This window comes from Eubalaena glacialis, chromosome 19, assembly GCF_028564815.1.
Source record: "Eubalaena glacialis isolate mEubGla1 chromosome 19, mEubGla1.1.hap2.+ XY, whole genome shotgun sequence".
NCBI lineage: Eukaryota > Metazoa > Chordata > Mammalia > Artiodactyla > Balaenidae > Eubalaena > Eubalaena glacialis.
This window is the reverse complement of record NC_083734.1, coordinates 11346318-11365512: the sequence shown is the minus strand read 5'-3', so window position 1 is coordinate 11365512 and position 19195 is coordinate 11346318. Positions and strand designations below refer to the sequence as shown.

The following is a 19195-nucleotide window of genomic DNA, read 5'->3' as shown; positions in this document are numbered from 1 at the left end:
AATGTACGCCAGACACATGAACTAACTTACGTGACTGGACATTCGAACGTACGTTCGATCTTTGAAAGTTCGCAAGTTGAAGGTTCGTACGTAGGGGACTTACTGTATGTATTCTCGTCAAAGTTCACGGGAAATTAAAAGCAGACCATGGTAGGATGGACACCAAGTCCTTATATTTTCTTCACTTCACATTGAGGGAAAGATTAGAAGAAGGAGGGTCAGGAGGGAAACTTGATGGACTAGATTATATTTTTTAACAAGTGATTTCAGTGATTGGTGTTCAGTGCACAGTTTTATCTAAGCCTGTAATACTCAGACTTTTGGGAAATGAATTGTCAGACTGTTGGGATGGCCTTACTGGACCAACCACACATCTGAAGGGAAGAGGATTTCCATATCAATCATCCTGGAAGGAGGTTAATCCTGGGGCCTGTGTTGGGAGGGGAGTGGACTTGGGGAGGGAGGGGGGAATTTGTTCTCTTTCTGTGGGTCTGAAGCCAGATTGAAGTGGGATGGAGGTAACTGGAGAATTTTAGGGTGGAGAAGAGTCTGCCAGTGTCAGATGGAGACCAGCCGGAGCTACAAAGGCTGCCAGCTGGGAAAGGGGCACCAAAGGCAGCCCTAACCTGCAGGTTCTGGGAACAATGTCGGCAGCTGTCACTGTAAGTGACCCACGGCTGGAGTTACTTTCCTTTTTCCTGATCCTTCAGGAGAGTCTTGCTCAAAGTCATATCTTCCAATCTTGGTCTTGGCTGTGCCAGGGAGAATTGGGGAGGGCCTGTCCCACATTTCAAGAGAGGCCAGGAAAAGAGCAGGGCCCCCAGAATTGGTGGATCAGAGAAGACACCTGGGCCCAGCATCGCAGGGGGACAGAGACAGCATCTCAGACCACAGAAACAACACAGGATAGTAAGACGGGAGGTCAGGAAGGAAACTGAGGGCCAATTTCACAATCCCCGTGGGACAACACCTGGAACACTCTCAGACATAGCTGGGAGCTGGGAAATTTTAGGGAGGCCAATTTCCAGAAGTTTTCTGGGTTTGGGTTCAAGTCATAATAATTTGAATATAAAAAAGAAACATCACTTTACCCTAGTGGGGTGTGAGACATATGATTACCCTCACATGCTAAGTTTTAATAGAACCTAGCATTATTTTAATAAAGTGGGGTTTTTAACGTGCTCCTAAAAGGCCCTGAAGCATCAGGAAGGAGCAAAGACCCAAAGCAGCAGAAACAGATAACTGAAAATTCAGACCTCAGAGGGAGAGCACCTCTGGGTCCTCTGTTAACCAAACAGGACAGTGTCTCAATGCACAGAAAGTATTTGAGTGCCATCTAATGGCCAGAGTAGGCAGCTGCTTAGAAAGATAAAGAGGAAATATCAATAGATAAGCATTCCATACATGCAGCTTTTATTGCACTGATAGCGTGGACCAGGCACTTCCTTAGGCACAGGGAGTACAAAAGTGAACAAAGTAGTCTGAGTCTGTCTTCGGGGGACTAACAGTCTATCGGCAGGTGAGGGTGACAGAAAATAAGCAAATAAACAAATCTATGGGACTTCCTTGGTGGCGCAGTGGTTGGGAATCTGCCTGCCAGTGCAGGGGACACGGGTTTGAGCCCTGGTCTGGGAGGATCCCACATGCCGCGGAGCAGCTGGGCCCGTGAGCCACAACTACTGAGCCTGCACGTCTGGAGCCTGTGCTCCGCAACAAGAGAGGCCGCGATAGTGAGAGGCCCGCGCACCGCGATGAAGAGTGGCCCCCGCTTGCAGCAACTAGAGGAAGCCCTCGCACAGAAACGAAGACCCAAGACAGCCAAATAAATAGATAAATAAATAAATAATAATTTAAAGGTGCTAATAATTAAAAAAAAAAGAACCGGTGTGCCAACTTGTTCTAAAAAAAGTAGTGACTGGTTTGTTTTTATTTTATTTATTTATTTATTTTTGGCTGTGTTGGGTCTTCGTTGCTGCACGCAGGCTTTCTCTAGTTGTGGCTAGTGGGGGCTACTCTTCGTTGCGGTGCACAGGCTTCTCATTGCGGTGGCTTCTCCTGTTGCAGAGCACGGGCTCTAGGTGCACAGGCTTCAGTAGTTGTGGCATGTGGGCTCAGTAGCTGTGGCTCACGGGCTCTAGAGCTCAGGTTCAGTAGTTGTGGCTCACGGGCTTAGTTGCTCTGTGGCATGTGGGATCTTCTTGGACCAGGGATCCAACCCGTGTCCCCTGCACTGGCAGGTGGATTCTTAACCACTGAGCCACCAGGGAAGTCCCTGGGTGTGCAATTTTAAATAGGGAGGGTGGTGAGGCAAGATTCCACCAAGGTGACTTTTGAGCAAAGACCTGAAGCAGGTGAGGGAACAAGCCATGAGATATCAGGTACAAAGCTTGTTCCAGGCAGAAGAAACAGCAGGTGTAAAGAACTTGAGGTGGGACCATGCCTGGAGTGTTTAAGGAACAGCGAGGAGGCCAGTGAAGATGCAGCTAAAAGAGATATGAGATGAGGACAGAGATGACAAGGAGCCAGATCTCCAGTGTCTCACAGGCAAGGACAAGGACCTTGAATTTACCTCTGATGACCTGGGAAAACACGGGAGGATTTTGATCAAAAGAGATCCGAAAACTGACTGTTATTTGTTTCTATGTCTATCCCCCAGTGCCTGTGCATTTCTGGGGGCCTGGGGGCTGAGGGGTCTTACCGACCTCTGCCTGGCCCACAGGGCTGGCCCAGAGTAGACGCTCAACGGGTGCTTGTGGGTGATTGTGGAATCAACAGGTAAGTAAACTCAAGGCCACGCCCATGTGTCTCCCATAGGTTGGCCGGCTTGCCTCTGGGCTGAGCGCCAGCCAAACCCTGGTGGAGCTAGAATTGAGCTTCAACATGCTCCTGGACACTGGAGCTGAGCACCTTTGCCAGGGCCTGAGACAGCCAAGCTGCAAGCTGCGGCGACTGTTGTAATTGCTCCTCGTTGGCACTACTTTGTGGGGTGGGCACGGGGAGGTAGAGGGAGCTGCCCTACCACCATGGGGCAGAGAGAAGGTGGGAGTTCACAGGGGCCACGAGAGATTCCCGCTGAAGCCCTCACAATCCTCCTCGACTTTTGTTCTTATATTAGAAGCTCGCTCTTCTTTCATCCTGTATTGTAGATGCCCTTAACGCTGAAACCCACCAAAGCATCCTATGTCAGGTAACTCTGGGCAATTGGCAGGGCTGATGCAGTTAACAATGAGGTCCAGGCATACCAGTGGAACACGGGGTAAATTAATCATACAAGGTTGATAGGGTGAGTGGGCAGGATTCATGGGAATCACACAGGAGTGAAAAGGGAGTTCGCCTGTATCCTGAGTGGCTCCTTAGCTGCCAGAGGAAAATTTAAATCTCCCAGGTTCCTGCAGGCCAGTCAGGTCTTTATCTCCCTGTAACGTCACCCCAGAACCCCCAAAGGGCCATGGGTACTAGAAAGGGAAACCAGACCCCAGGTACCCCGAGGAGAGGGCCTGACTGGGGGCCCCTATGTGTCTCCCCTGCAGGCTGGTCAGCTGCGGCCTCACGTCCAGCTGCTGCCAGGACCTGGCCTCCGTGCTCAGGTCCAGCCCCAGCCTGACCGAGCTAGACCTGCAGAACTAGAGCTAGAGCTAGAACAAGCTGGGTGACCTCGGCATGAGGCTGCTCTGTGAAGGGCTCAGACAGCCTACCTGCCAACTCACACTCCTGTGGTGAGGCCCTGTGGGTCCCTTCTGGTCAGAGGGCAGGGAATGGGGCTGAGGGTAGCAAGGGATGCAAGTGCTGTAGAATGGGACAGGGGAAGGAAAAGGGAAAGATAAATGCATGGCCAGCCTGGGTTCCTCGCCAGCTCTGCCGTGTGACTCGGGCGGCTCTTCATCTGAGACTTGATTTCTTTATGTGTCTGATGGGACTGTCGTGTCCACTTCATAGACTATAATGGAATAAGATACATGGAAACACTAGGACAGGGCTCAGACAGAAACGGGCTCAGAGCAGCGAGCGCCCAGCCCTCACGTCCGCCCTGCAGGCCCCGAGGGTGATGTTCTGCTCTGAGCGCCACTCCCCACGCCGCCTCCCAGCCATTTCCTCTCTCCTCCACCTCCAGACCACACGCCCACTGGCTGTTCCTGGCTGAACCCTTCCCTGCAGCTCCTGGCTGAGGCCCTGTCACACACTCAGAGAGCTGACGGGCTCCAGACCCTCCACGTCCCACCCCCTCTGGCCCTGCCCTCGAGCTCTAGTGGGCCCTCAGAGGGGTCTGCAGAGCCTGGGCCCTGGCTGTCCTCAGCCAGGCCTCCCTCGTGGGCTCTCAGGCTGAAGGAGTCGTCAGGGGAAACAGTCTGCAGGTCTCCCAAAGTTGATTCCAACCATACACACCAGGGGAGTACCAGGCCATTCCCCACCAAGCATTTCTGGCTCCATAATGCAAGCCTCTCCAGAGCCTGGCCTTTGTGGGCAGAGCTGGATTCAGGGCCCAGCTCACCGGTTACTGGTCAGATCTGGGTTGCCTCAGAGCAGCCCGCTCTCGGTCGTCCTAAGAAGGTTTCTGCTTCCTTCCTCTCGGAGCTGCAGGACCGATTGGGAGGGATAACCACCTACGTGGGGGGCTCCATCCCCTCCCTAGGGGACACTAGCTCTGATAGCAGCAATGAGTGAAGCGTGCACCGCACTTTACAGTGTGCAGGGTCTTTCCCCCTGCCTTGTCCATGGGCTCACAACAGGCAGACCAGGTCCACCTGTGTTAGAGGTGAGGCCACGGAGGCCCAGAGAGGGCAACAGCTGCCCCTGATCTGACGGAAAGCCCAGAACACAAGGCCTATGAGAATGGAAACCGGGCGCTCTCTTCCCAGCAAAACTTCTAGCCTCTGGGCAGGAAACCCCAGGACCTACCCCTGGGTGGTCATTTTGAGGCCATGGAGAATGAGTGTTCTGTGGTGGATGCTGTGAGGCGCTGCCCAGATGCCCTTCGGGAATGAAGATGTAACCCCGAGTCACTGGGAATGCTACTGGCAGCCAGCTACCGGGATGGCCTCTGCCAGCGAGGGCCACCTCACCCAAGGTCACGTCCCCTCCCTGGTGTGGCCTGCATCCAATGCCTGACTGGTGTTGGGATATAAAGACCCAGCCCCTCATCCCAATTTGGGAGAGCTCTGAGGGGTCATCCCGACTTCAGAGCCCCCTGTAGAGCCGGCTGAGGTCTCCATTGAGACTGCATCGCAGCCCAACTTCTCCGTCTGCCCAGACCTGCTTCCCTCCTTCCCTCGTCCTGGTGTTGAGCCAGTGAACCTCACTTTACTCTCCGTCTCATAGCCTGATTCCCAGGGAACCCAATCTGTGACAGGTTCCCATGGGAGGTGGCAGATTCCACAGTTGTGAGCCCCGAGGACCTCAGGATCGCATGGGGGTCCCGGCCGAACCAGGCTTCCTTTGTGCTTGCAGGCTGGATCAGACCCAGCTGAGCGAGCAGGTGACAGAGATGCTGAGGGTCCTGAAGGAGGAGAAGCCTCAGCTGCGCATCTCCAGGATATGATAAGGTGAGGAGACCCAGAACGCCCTTCTGTTGATCCAGGCCCAGCTGAGTCCTTGAGGCTGGTCCAGAGCCAAGAGATGGGGAAAGAAATGTGGGGTGGAGGCAGAGACAGCAGAGCTGGGAAGAAGCCAACAAAGTACAGCAGCCAGAGTGAGGTCTGGTTGTTTGTTTAGTGCAAATAGAATCATGCAACTCCTCTGCTTAAACCATTCCATGAGATGAAAAAGATGAACAAATGGAAAAAAGTGAATGGGTGTATGGGTGAGATTAGGAACATGGAAAGCAATGACCACCAGGGGGAGACAAAGACAAAGAGAGAGGGCCTTGGTGGGGAAATACCACCCCCATGCCCCCCCATACACCTACATACATATACACACACTCCAGGCTTGAGGGGTGAGCCCCAGAGACGGGAGAGTCCCTCTTCCTCCCCGGGGAATCTGCTGCAGCTCCATGCTTTCCCAGTTTTGTCCATCTCGGCCCGTGACTGCAAAGGTCATCTGTCCCCAGGTTCTTGGGTGCCAGGCCTCGCCTAAAATGGAAAGGAAGGGGCTCCTAGGCTTAGGAGGAGGACCCATTCATCACAGAACAACATTCCCTGCAGCCCCACAATGTGTTAGGCACCCAGCAGTGAACAAAGACCCAACTTCAGGGGCTCAGCCCAGCAGGGAGACAGGTGCAAGTTATCCCCCCGCCTGTAGAATTACACTCGGGCTCCTGTGAGCACATTGATGGGCCTACTGGACTCTATCCAAAGCAGCTGAGCTGAGCTCTGAACGCTGGGAGGGGTTAGCTGGGCCGAGAAGGGGTCAATTCCCGGCAGAGGTCTTTGTGCCAAGCAAGAGCCTGCTGCCCGATGTGCACAGAAGCCAAGACTAGGACGCCAGCTTTTGAGAAAAGAAAGAGTTTTATTGCTAGGTCAACCAGCAAGGACACAGGAGGTGAGGCTCTCAAATCTGTCTTCTCGATCCAGGGTCCAGGGTGACATTGAAAGGGTTAGAGAAATTTCACACTTGGAAGCTGACTGGCTAGAATCGAATCAGCCATACAAGCTACTCGCGTGGCTGGAAGCCAGATTTTCCTTTTTTGAAGGACTTCTTACTCCATAAAGGGCTCCTGTGGCAACATTTCTATTCTTTGAGTTCCACAGACTGAAGATTCTTGGTTCTGGGGTCATCTTGGTGACATGGGTTCCCGTCTTGCACATGTGCAGTGCTGTCTCTGTAAAATAACTCAAGGCTGGATTAATCAATCAACATATTTAAGGAGGCAAAACCAGTTTCAGCTGGTCCACGTTTTACTTGCTGTTTCAGTAGAGGCACTGAGCTTAGCTTCTTTGAGGAATAGGAGGCTAGGGACCTGGAGCAGGGCTACTCAAAGTGTGGTCCGCAGAGCAGCAGCATCAGAACCAGCATCACCTGGGCGCTCTGTAGAACTTTCCCCACTCCGGACCCGCTGAGTCAGAATCTCTGGGGTGGGCCCGGGAATCTGTGTTCTAACCAGCCTCCAGGAGATTTTTAACACCAGCTTTAGAACCACTGGTCTAGAGGTAAGTGAGCAGTTGGGGTGGCACACGTGGGGCTGGGGGCGGGGGCCAGGGGCACAGGACCTAACACCTTTGGGGCCATGTTAAGAACTTTTTATTTTACCCCCCAAAGCAATAGACATTTCAGGGCTTTAGCAGTGAAGTGCTGCCAGATTCACACTTTCAGATCAGCTGCTGAGTGAAAAACGGACCAGAGGGAGTCAAGAGCAAAAGCAAGGAACCCTTTAGGATGATGCGGTGGTTTGAGCCACAGATGCCAGGGCCTGGGACCAGGGTGGAGGCCGTGGAGGTGGAGAGAATAGAAAAGAAAATAGAGAATAGAAAAGAGCTGTTTTGGAGGTGGTGTCAAGGTGATTAGTTAAAGTGATCAATCAGCTCTCAGAGTGGCCGAGGGAGAAGTCAGGACGATACCCCAGTTCTGGCATAAACAGCTGGGAGGATGCGGGCCATTCGTGGAGACAGGGACTATGGGAGAAGCCCAATGGGGACCATGAGTTTAAATTCAGATGAGTTGAATTCAAGTGGGGATGTCATGTAGACAGCCCCCAGCATCCTCCCAAGATCTCAGGGAGAATGAATTCTGTCTAGGAAGCCAAGTCTGACGATCCCTAATGAGGGCCCAGGTGGAGGAGGGACGAGTGATAACATGTCCTCACTCAAGCGGCAGAGACAAGAATCAGGTAGTTTGAAGGGGCCAGGCTGGGAGCATCATGATGCAGGGTTGCAGGAGGGTGGTGGCATCCCTCCAACCCCCTGCCTCTGGAGTGGGACAGGGCAGGACACCCACCTAGGAGAGACTGCGAGATCTTCTACTTCCGGAACCTTGCAGGATTTCTGCTTCCCTCTCTCCCAGCCCCGGGGGCTGGGGCTGCCCCTCTCCCGAACATCTATAGCATGTCTCAGACTCTGAACCGGAGCCCAGTCTTCCAAGGTCCGCTCTGGGCTTCGGAGACCTGGGAATCAGCTCTCCATCCCTGCCCATCCATCTTTTGAGCCATGGTCCTCTCACAAGCTGCCCACCCAGGGCATGCTGGGAAGAGCGACCCTTCCAGGAAGTGGGAAAGGGGAGGGAGGAGGGTGGGGGCCATTGGGGCAACGGGGTTGAGCCTCCTCAGGTAGCAGGCAGACCAGTCTTGGGAGTGGCCCCTCCGTGGTCCAGCCCCAGGGGGCCGGGGGCGGCCAGGCAGGAGAATCTAAAGCTGGCCACTGCCCTGTCTGTTCCAGAGGGAAGCTCCCCTCAAGTAGCACAGGTGGAACCCTTCTGTCTCCTGCCCCTCTGGGGGACCGACCCACGGAGTCTCTGGGGACCAAGGATGACTTCTGGGGTCCCCCAGGGCCTGTGGCTACCGACGTAGTTGACAAAGAGAGGAGCCTCTACCGGTGAGTGAGGGGGCTCTGCCTGTCCCCCACCCCATCCTGGGTCCCCACAGAGAGTCTGCTCCCCACTCATGGCCCACTGGGTCCCCCCCAGCCCCCTGCCAAGCCAGCATGCAGGGACAGGGCTGAGATACTGGGTTGGTGCTTTTACTATGGAAAAAGAGGTTTTGCTACAAAAATTTTTTAAATAGACACAAAAGTAGAGTCCAGGGAACTTCCACGTACCCATTAACCAGCTTCAACAACCATTTCTGCCAAATTTATTTCAACTATTCACTTTCCCCCCCTTTTTGTTGTTATTTTAAATCCAAGGCATTGGGTGATTTTATCCTTAAATATTTTGTGATACATTTCAAAAAGTACAAATAAAGACCTTTTCTTCTATAACCACAATGCCATTTTCACATCTCACAAAATTTACAATAAGCCTTTTGTATCATCTAATACCCAATCCATATTCAAATGTGCTCAATTGTCTAAAGTGTGTCTTTGCAGATGATTTGTTCTAAGCACGATCCAAAGCCCACTCATTGTATTTGACTTATGTCTCAAATCTCATCTAAATCTCTTTTCATCTATATGCTCCTGTTTCATTAATATCTACTGTGTGCTAAGTTCCATGCTAGTAACAGGCGGCCCTGAGATGGATATGACAGCCCTGCCTTCCAGGGTTTACAGTCATGAGTAATAAATTATAACCATTGTCATGATCTCTCACATAACACATTGCCGTTCACCATCACAGACATTATCACAGCTGGGAGAGACTATCACTCCCAACTTAACATCTACAGAAGCTGACATCTACCATTTACCAGATGGGGAACCTTGGGAAAGTCACTTAAGAACACCGTAAAGTGTTGTTTTCAGCTCCAAGGGTTTATCATTAATATTACCATGCAGATTGTTATTAATTATTGGCAAATAGCCGTTTAAAAACAAGAACACTTTCCTATTTCATTATCATCATCATCATTACAAAAACAGCCAACCACCCCTAGGCATGTATTAAGCTATCCACATGCATTAGGTCACTGATTACTCATGACTGTACCCTAGTTACAGATGGGGAAACTGAGATTAGGGGGGTTCAATATCATGCTCAGGGATCCACAGTCAGAGAGCAGAGGAGTCAGTTTTCAAACCCAAATCCATTTGACTTCAACGTCTGGGCTTAGAGCCACTCTACAGGATCTGTAGCGCCTGGCACAGGATCTGGTAGATGCTCAGTGAATTTGTTTAGAGTAATTCAGTGTCCACTTCTCCCATTCTTCCCAGAGTTCACTTCCCTGTGGCCGGCTTCTACCACTGGCCCAACACTGGTCTCCGCTTTGTGGTGAGAGGGCCAGTGACCACTGAAATTGAATTCTGTGCCTGGGACCTGTTCCTGAACAGGACATTCCCACAGCACAGCTGGATGGTTGCAGGGCCTCTGTTTGACATCAAGGCTGAGCCAGGAGCCGTGGCAGCTGTGTACCTCCCTCACTTTGTGGCCCTCCAAGGTAAGCAAGAGGGAGGTGCGGAAGCAAGGTGATGGTGGTAAGAACGGGCCTGAATGGGGCTTTGGATGGTGATGTCCTGAGGGAAGAACTCGTGGCTTCCTTAGGGAGCCTGAGAGAGGGTTGCACAAATGGAGACAGCTTTCCTCTCATTCCATGGTGCTCTGGGCATATCTTTCTGAACCACTTTTGTCCCCAGGCTCATACCTATTTTTGCCTGAATTACTTGAAAGTTTCCCTAAATAGAAAGTACAATAAAAACTAGCATTTATTAAGTTTTCTTTACATAGATTGGAAACAGATTATATACTCAGTTGAGATTTTCAAAAAGATTTTTCAAAGATAGGACTATTTACAAAGTAAGGCTAAGTGAACTAACTAAGGTTAAGTGAACTAACAAGGAATGTAGGGGTCCCTGGAGACTAATGACAAATGGGAAGCCATTGCTTCTCCTATAGGCAGGGAGAAGAAACAGTGTCACCAGACTCCATTTGCAAGCTGGAGCCATGAAAGAGGGGCTTTCCAGAAGGAGATGTAGTCATAAAGGGTAACGTAGTTACCTCTGTCACCTCCAAAGACTTCCCAAAGAGAAAGTTCCAAGAAATATAAGCTCACAGTCAAAAATTACAAACAGTCAACAAGGCACCATAAATGAGAACCAGCAGAAACATAGGTACCAGAATTGGTCCCATTAAAAAAATAAATAAATAAAATTTTTTAAAAAAATTTTTTAAATAAAATAAGAATGGGTCCCGGGACTTCCCTGGTGGTGCAGTGGTTAAGAATCCACCTGCCAGTGCAGCGGACACAGATTCGATATCTGGTCTGGGAAGATCCCACATGTGGAACAGCTAAGCCCGTGCACCACAGCTACAGAGCCTGCGCTCTAGAGCCCACGAGACACAACTACTGAGCCCGCGTGCCACAACTACTGAAGCCCACACACCTAGAGCCCGTGCTCCGCAACAAGAGAAGCCACCGCAATGAGAAGCCCGTGCACCACACGGAAGAGTAGCCCCGCTCGCCGCAACTAGAGAAAGCCCGCGCAGCAACAAAGACCCAACGCAGCCAAAAATAAATAAAATAAATAAATCTATTTTAAAATAAATAAATAAATAAGAATTGGTCCCATAAAGACTTCAGACATTTTGTGTTATCAGAAACAGAACACAAAATACGTATGTTTCATTTGCTTAAAGAAATAGTCTAGGGGGAAAAGCAATAAACCATTAAAAATGATAAATCAAATTTGGTAACAAGCTAATTAAAGAAAATAGGAAAACATAAAGAAAAAAAAAAAGATTAAGTGACATGGAGGATACCATGAGAAGGCCTAACATACATCTAATCAGAATTCTAGAAGGATATGGTAGAGAGAATGGAGAAGATGAAATAGTCAAAGAGAGAACTGCCAAGAAATTTCTAGGATTGCTAAAAGATGTGACTTCTCAGAATGAGAAATCCAAAAAATCCATGGGCTATGACAGAAACACGAAAAGGTGTTACTTCAAAGAAAAACTAGTGGAAAAGGGAAAGATGGTAATTATAGTTGTATTTGGTGAATTCTTCAGCATTTTTTCAGATGGTATACACCACTGTGGTATTACCTTCACACACAAAAAAAGCAATTAATACGCTCTGCATGGCCCCTTCTGGGATTAACATCAGTCAGCAATGTTCTGATTGGTGTCCGTGCAGCCTAAGGGCTTTGTCTGGTTTGCTGGATGTCCCTCTGCTGCCCAGAAACCACTGCATTGCAGCAGTTGCCAAGCAACTCAGGGATGGAGCTAGGACTCCAACCTTCATCCCTTAAGTTCTGTCTTCATCTCAGGCTCATCAATGTCCACGCCTGGTCAGATGTCTTGGCTGCAAATCAACTCTGGCTGATTTAGGCAGAAAAGGAATATATAGGAAGATTCTTGAGTAGCTTGTAGACTTAACAAAAGATGAGGCAACAAGTCTTTAAAAAAACAAAAAAATGGCAGTGACCAAAGGACGCTAGAAACCAAGAACATAGCCAAGGTTACACCGAGAAAAATAGGAAGAGACCTGTACTGCAGGCACAAGGGTATACTACCCTTGGCCACTCCATTTCCTCACTGCCCCTTCCTCCTCCTTGCCCTCCACCTGCCTGGAGTCAAACCTGTCAGCATCACTCAATGGCCCTCACACTTACAGAATCCATACCAGCCAGGTAACCATGGGATCAATAGCTTTCCCAGCTCCAGGGCCAGGGACCGGGCCTCTGTATGGGTTTGGCTACAGGGAGTTTCTGCAGTGCTCCCACCCTAGAGACAGTATTGCCCAAAGTCCCCGTATGATGGCTTCCCTGGCTGGGTCCCCCAGGAAGGCCACTGAGCCTGCACCTGGGGACATCACTCCCCCAGCCAAGCCAGACTCAGTGAGGGCACTAAGTCCTTGCCTCTTGAATCCATTCTTTGACAGGGAACTACGTGGACATCCCCCTGTTCCAAGTGGCCCACTTCAAAGAAGAGGGGGTGCTCTTGGAGAAGCCAGCCAGGGCGGCGCCATATTACACCATCCTGGAAAACCCCAGCTTCTCGCCCGTGGGAGTTCTACTGAGGGTGGTCCACGCTGCGCTGCGCTTCATTCCCATCTCTTCCACCGTGTTGCTCTACCATCACCTCCATCCTGAAGAAGTCACCTTCCACCTCTACCTGATCCCCAGTGACTGCTCCATTCCGAAGGTGGCAGTAAGAGCCAGAAAGGTCGGGCCAGGGTGGGCTGACAGCAAACAGGAAATGTAACCACAGAGCCCCCTAGATGGGTCAACTGGGAATAAGGATGGGCCTCTTATAAGCAGGAGCCTTGGAGTGGGTGAATAATCCTGCCCCTGCTCAGCCATGGTCTGGTCTGGCTCCCTAAGGTCTCCCCCAGCTGGCTTTGCTGCTCCGTCACTTGTCTCTGGACAAGCCTCTTCCCAGGAGTCAAAAGATGAGCGATCTCCATGCTTAGAACTGTCTCCTTTCCCCCATTCCCATGTCTTCTCCAGCAACGCCCGGATTCCCACCCCGAGTATAGCAGAGGCCAAGCATGGGGCTCTCTGTGTAGCAATGCATGGAGGGGTGAGGGGCCAGTGGAGGTGGTATAGCCCCCTCCACCAACACAAACACACGGAAGCACCATCTCACTTTGTTCAGACCAGATTCCATAGGGTGGGATCTCTGGGACGCCAGACATACCTCCTCCCTTGATCCTTGTTCTGTACACTCCTCAGGCCATAGATGATGAAGAAAAGAAGTTCCACTTTGTGCGAATACACAAGCCGCCCCCGCTGGCCCCGCTCTACATGGGCTCCCGCTACATTGTGTCTGGTTCGGAGAAGCTAGAAATAATGCCGGAGGTGAGCCGCCCAGATGTTTGGCCCTCACCAGGGTCAGAGGTCATGCTTGGGGATACCTGTGGGCAGGTCTCAGAGCTTTCCCAGGGACGGGGTGAACTGGGGTTGGGCAGACATCGAGTGGGATTTAGGGTGAGCAGGAATGCTTCAGAGATTGGGAGAAAGGGAGTTGGGGGGAGGATCACACTCAGGATGGAGACAACATTGGGAAGGGCTGGGCTACAGGGTGTCAATGATCTCCAGTCAAAACCACCATGAACACACCTGCAGCTGAAGACGCTGGGTTTAGGACTCGTTGCAGGGGGAGAACACACACCCTGGGGAACCACAGGGCCTCTCAGTACAAAGGTAGGAAGAACCTATTATAGGATCTGGGCCTTGGTTGGGTAATTTGGGGGAAGGTCTAAGGAAATGGAGGTTTGCTCTAGATTGGGTGTTATCAGAAAACAGGGGCAATTCTATGGCTGGGAACCTCAGCAAATCTTAATCTCTAGGCAGGGCAGACCCAACAAGGATAAAGCTGCAATTGCTTAAATAGCAGTCACTCGTTTAGCAGGGAGGGCGGAGATGGAGGAAGAAGGATCTGGGTTAGAATGTGTGAACACTACATTTAAGGAGGAGTCCTGACTCATGCATGGGGTACCCAGCTGTGCTTATCCTTCTGAGGATTTGTGGAAAATTTAAAGAGCAGTGTCTAAAGGTGGCAGTTACTTTCAGTACAGGAGATGGTCAGAGTGTTCCTATGGGGCTGAGCAGGGCCAAGAAGGTGTCGGGGGAGAAAGACCTTATTCGCAGGATGAATCGTGGCTTCTCACAGGGAGATTCTTTCTCTCTGCAGGAACTAGAGCTCTGCCATCGGAGCCCCAGAGAATCCCAGCTGTTCTCTGAGTTCTGCGCTGGCCATTTGAGGTCAAGGATCAGGTTGCAAATGAGAAACAAGAAAGATGGGACTAGGACTTCTCTGGTGGCACAGGGGTTAATAATCCGCCTGCCAATGCAGGGGACACGGGTTCGAGCCCTGGGCCGGGAAGATCCCACATGCCGCGGAGCAACTAGGCCCGTGTGCCACAACTACTGAGCCTGTGCTCTAGAGCCCGCAAGCCACAACTACTGAGCCCCCGTGCCACAACTACTGAAGCCCGCGCGCCTAGAGCCCGTGCTCCACAACAACAGAAGCCACCGCAATGAGAAGCCCGTGCACCGCAACAAAGAGTAGCCCCCGCTCGCCACAACTAGAGAAGGCCCGCATGCAGCAACAAAGACCCAACACAGCCAAAAATAAATAAATTAATTAATTAATTAATTTAAAAAAAAAGAAAGAAAGATGGGACTGCGGTATGGGAAGCCTTGGTGAAACCAGGTGAAGTCAAGTCCAGGGAGCACAAAGGTGGGAGAGAGAAAGTCAATCAAAAGTGTATGTGTATGTGTGGGGGGCAGTTTGTATTATCACAATTTGCTGATGAGAAGAAATAGTCCAGGGAGTTGTGTGGCGTTTCCTAGTTACATAACACCTGGTATGACCAGAATTTCAACTCAAGTTAATCTGACTCTAAGCCCTGTGCTCTCTCTCGCGCGCGCGCACCGTGTGTCTCCACACTGCCCTTGAATTCATAGACTTTGACACCCACAAGGTTTTTGGCAAAGTTTCTCATGAGAGCTTGGATGTTAGATGAAAGAGTAAGAACTAGATAGTTGCAAAGTTGTGTGGATTGAGCCGGTTTTGGCAATATCAGATACTCTAACCAGGATCATTCAGGTATTTTCAAGGGAGGCAAGAGGGAATCCAAATATTGAACTTTCAGGAATGGAAGAAACTTTACAGTCTCTTAATCCAACACCAACACGCCCAAGAACCAAAATCTCTTGGACAGTCCTTCTTAGGACAGTCAGACTTTGTCAGTTGTTGGTCACGCTGCCTCTTGAGCTGCTACAAACAGGCGTCATGGTGTGGTAGAAAGAGAATGGGCTTTACCCAGTCATGGCTTGGGTACAGACACAGGTAGAGAACTCACCAGCCCCACTGGGGCCCTTACTTGCTGGGTGATCTTGAGAAAATTACTTAACTCATCGGAACCTCGGGTTCCTCATCTGTAAAGTGAGGATCACAATGCCTACCTTGTGGGATTGTTGGAAAGATTAAATAAAATAAGGTATGTTTATGTCTCATGCAGTGGCCCCTAATACATAGTAACAATATTCTTCTTCTTCCTCGTATTAAGTCAACTTCCTTGTCTGTCTGAATTCTGTCCCTTGGAGCTGACAGAAGAATCTATCTCCTTCCCCCTGGGAGAGCCCTTCAGATACTTGAAGACTGTGATCAAGCCCTCCCTTAAGTCTCCTCTTATGCAAGTTAAACATCTCCACTTCCTCCCATCATTCCTCTTATATTTTGGTTTTTAAATTCTTTGCCATCCAGACACCTTCCTCGGTAGATGCTCCCATTTGCAGATGAGCCAGGACGGACTCCCTGACTGTCCAGTCATCATGGAGGATGTGGAATATCCTCCTCCCCCCTCCAAATGAACCCCATGCTCCCAGTACCACAGCTGGAGCTCCCCTCTCCTGTGCCCGCCTCCCCACACTGTCAGGTCACACTGACCTTGAGTCTGCTCAAATTCGCAGGCCTTGTCCATAAAAGCTACTGTGAACAGCCCCTTCCTCTCCTTAGGCACATAATTGTTTAAGCCCCTTCATTCATTGCTGTTGTTTGTGCAGCTATTGAAATTCACCCATTACTCCCAAGTGCTAAGATTTTCTTGATCTTGATTCTTGATTCTGACATCAAAATCCAGACCAGATTTGATCTGTGTGAATCTAGAAGGCCAAACAAGGGCAAGGAGATAGATTTCTGCGCAGAATAAGGACATCTCAAACAGTTTAAGCTATCTAAACCCTGGTTAGCTCTCCACCAGGGTTCCCTTCAGGCCAAGACTGGATTAAACCATGTCCAGGATGTTGAGGGAGAAATTACTGTTGTTCATTTGGATCTGTCTCTCCCTTTCTCTCTCTCCCTTCCTCCCTTCCTCCCTCCCTATCTCTCTCTCTCTCTCTCTCTCACTCTCTGATCATGGTCTCTGGGCCTCAGTTTCCCCATATGCATAAGGAAGGGATTCACCTGGATAATCTCTAAAGGCCCTTCCAGTCCTTACTCCAGATTCTATCAGAATTTCTCCAGAGCTTGTTCTCAGAATCAAAGAATCTCAGAAGTGGGTAGGAGTTTCAAGGATTATCATGTGTGTTAATAACCAGCACTGTTATAGATGCTTCTTCATCTCTGTTTTCCTCCAGGAGATCTCAGACGTGCAGCTGCTCTGGTCCCTCCAGGCCCAATAGGTAACAGCTGGAGCGCCTGTGGAGAGACCACAGGAGCCAGTAGCAGTTCTGGGGTGTACTATCTGGTCCTGGAGGGGAGGGAAGAGAGGAAGGAAGGGACTCTCTCATTGCAAACCTCACAAGGGATCAGACCTTGGAGAGTGCTGTGTGCCCCAGAGCAGTCCCTCCCCATGCCCCTTACTCCTGCCCATGGGGCCCTGGCACCTCCCACTGGAGGTGATCTTGATCAAACGCCTCCACCAAGAACCCACCCCCAGCTCAAACAGAATGGCTAGGTGCTGATGTGAGGGAGAGCAGAGGTGCCTTTCTGGTGGTTGAATGCCTTTACAGGGGCAGAAGGAAGCCAGGGATGCACATGAGGTGAGTGAAGAGAAGCAGAGATGGGGGATCAGAGGCAGAGGCTGCAGTAGGAGAACTTCTTTGCTCGTTTCCAGCCTCACCTTCATCCCCAGATACCCTGGGCTTGCTGCACTTTGTGGACCGGTATCGGGAGCAGCTGGTGGCTCGAGTGACACCTGTGGACCCCGTCCTGGATAAGCTGCATGGACATGTGCTGAGCGAGGAGCAGTATGAGGGGGTGCGGGCCGAGGCCACCAAGCCAAGTCAGATGCGGAAGCTGTTCAGCTTCAGCCGGTCCTGGGACTGGGCCTGCAAAGATCGCCTCTATCAAGCCCTGAAGGAGACCCATCCTCACCTAATCATGGAACTCTGGGAGATATGGGGCAGTGGAGGAGACCCGGCGGGCTCCTGACAAGCTCAGCAGCTGTCTGAACACCTGCTGTGAGTCCTGGCTCTGCCTGATAGCTCCTTGGGTCTGTTTCTTAACCTATAAACAAGTTGCCATCTGAGTTGCCTTCTTGTCCTAAAGTTACGGAACTTCGATGATGCCTTTGCTGGGCATTATATGGCCATGCCCAGGGATGCCACACAGGCACCCAGACTGCCTCCCTTGGCTTTCATGGGCCAGCTGTCAGGGTAGGATGACAGCATCTCAGAGAATGTCCGTCTGGAGCTGGCAGGACTTCTGCAGACCTTGTAGAAGCCTAACCCAAGAGAGCCTGGTCTGCTGGCCGCAGCAGCCAAACCCAGAGCCCTCCCTGTGCCATCCAGATGCACAGAGGAGTAGGGAGGACATGGGACTGGCCACGTCTGGCTGGAGATGGACAATGGAAATGGACACCTTGGGGGTTTTGAATGGCTTGTGAATAAGGGCAAAAACAGATTTGTTTTTCACTTGTCCAGCCCAGGCCAGGGCACCCACCCTCCCCTTGGGCCCCTCATAGGGCTCATCCCTGTGAGGACTTGAGCCCACCCACAGACTTGCAGACAGGACAAGAATGGAAAGGGACGCAGAGACTCCTACCACCGAGAGGGGGCGGCCAAGGGGGTCTCTACTTTCCAGGCCCCCCAAACCCGCTACCCCAGGCCATGAAGGGTGAGGTTACCGCCAGGGCTCCAAAGCAAGCCCTCCCCAAAGGACAGCAGGCTGGAGGGCTGCAGCCCCAAACCCGGACATCCTGTTCCACTCAGACCAGCAAACACATGGGATAATGCAGCCATGTCTCCCCACATCACAAAATATTTGAGCGCAGAAAATATGATTCAGCAACAACTCCCAAATAAAGTTGGGGAAAATGTCGCAGGCGCAAACTGCACCTTATTCTGGTAATGGGAGTTGGCAGTCATGGATTCTTCCTTTCTACAGGGAGAACAAAGGACAGACAGGCACACACAAGAGACTGTTCCCCCAAACCACGAGATGACGGAGTTGCAAATACCCCAAAACACAAACCCCGAGCCCCGTATTTTCATTCCCATCCACCCACCGTTTCCTTCCTCTCACGACCCGCCGGGAGGCCTCGGGCGAGCCAAATGTGTGTGAGTTCGAGAACGATCTTTCGGAAGCGGAGAGCGCGGCTGGGGACCGGATGGCACCCAGAAACCGGGAGATGCCCAGGCCGCCGGGCCCGCCCGCGCGCTCTCGGAGCAGCTCGGGCCTCGGCAGCCGGCGGGAGGCCTCCCCGGGGCCGCGTCCAGCCGAGCTTTCTCCCTGGCGACGCGGGGGGCAGCCCGGGACCTCTGCAGACTAAGTGCGGGGAAAGCCCGGGGGCGGCGCGCGGTCCGCGAGTGCGGGGTCGCTGGGCGCGCTCCCGGCCAAGACCCGGACGCGGGGGTTCGCAGGCACGCGCAGGGGGGGAGGAGGCGGGGTGGGGGGGGAGGAGGCGGGGTGGGGGGGGAGGAGGCGGGGTGGGGGGGGAGGAGGCGGGGTGGGGGGGGAGGAGGCGGGGTGGGGGGGGAGGAGGCGCGAGGAGGGGCCTGCCTGCCCTGCCCTAGTCTGCGGAGCTCCCGCGTTCACTTCCCTTCCCTCCAGCCCATCGCAGTCTTTTGTTGCCGAAGCCCCAGTAATCTGTTCCCACATCTGGAGCCATTTTCATGGCAGCCAACTGAAAAGTGGGGAGGGTCTTCGAGGAGAGAAAGGCCAGAAGCGAACAAGGGCAGGATTGGAGCTGGGGGAAAGGTGCCCGTGTGCTTTGGATCCCAAC

The 19195-nt window shown here is 51.7% G+C and overlaps 1 protein-coding gene across 1 annotated transcript; it reads left to right on the top strand.

Annotated features, from left to right (window-relative positions):
* The first annotated feature begins 644 nt into the window (after nt 1-644).
* Nucleotides 645-17403, top strand: NLRP1 (NLR family pyrin domain containing 1). Its single transcript, XM_061176865.1, is given in 15 exon segments — nt 645-662; nt 2815-2954; nt 3531-3716; nt 5446-5530; nt 6682-6824; nt 7671-7762; nt 8307-8345; nt 8348-8462; nt 9738-9961; nt 12404-12666; nt 13197-13322; nt 14158-14283; nt 14640-14679; nt 16608-16652; nt 17087-17403. Coding segments are annotated over 15 exon segments (1959 nt in total).
* Nucleotides 17404-19195: the final 1792 nt, after the last annotated feature.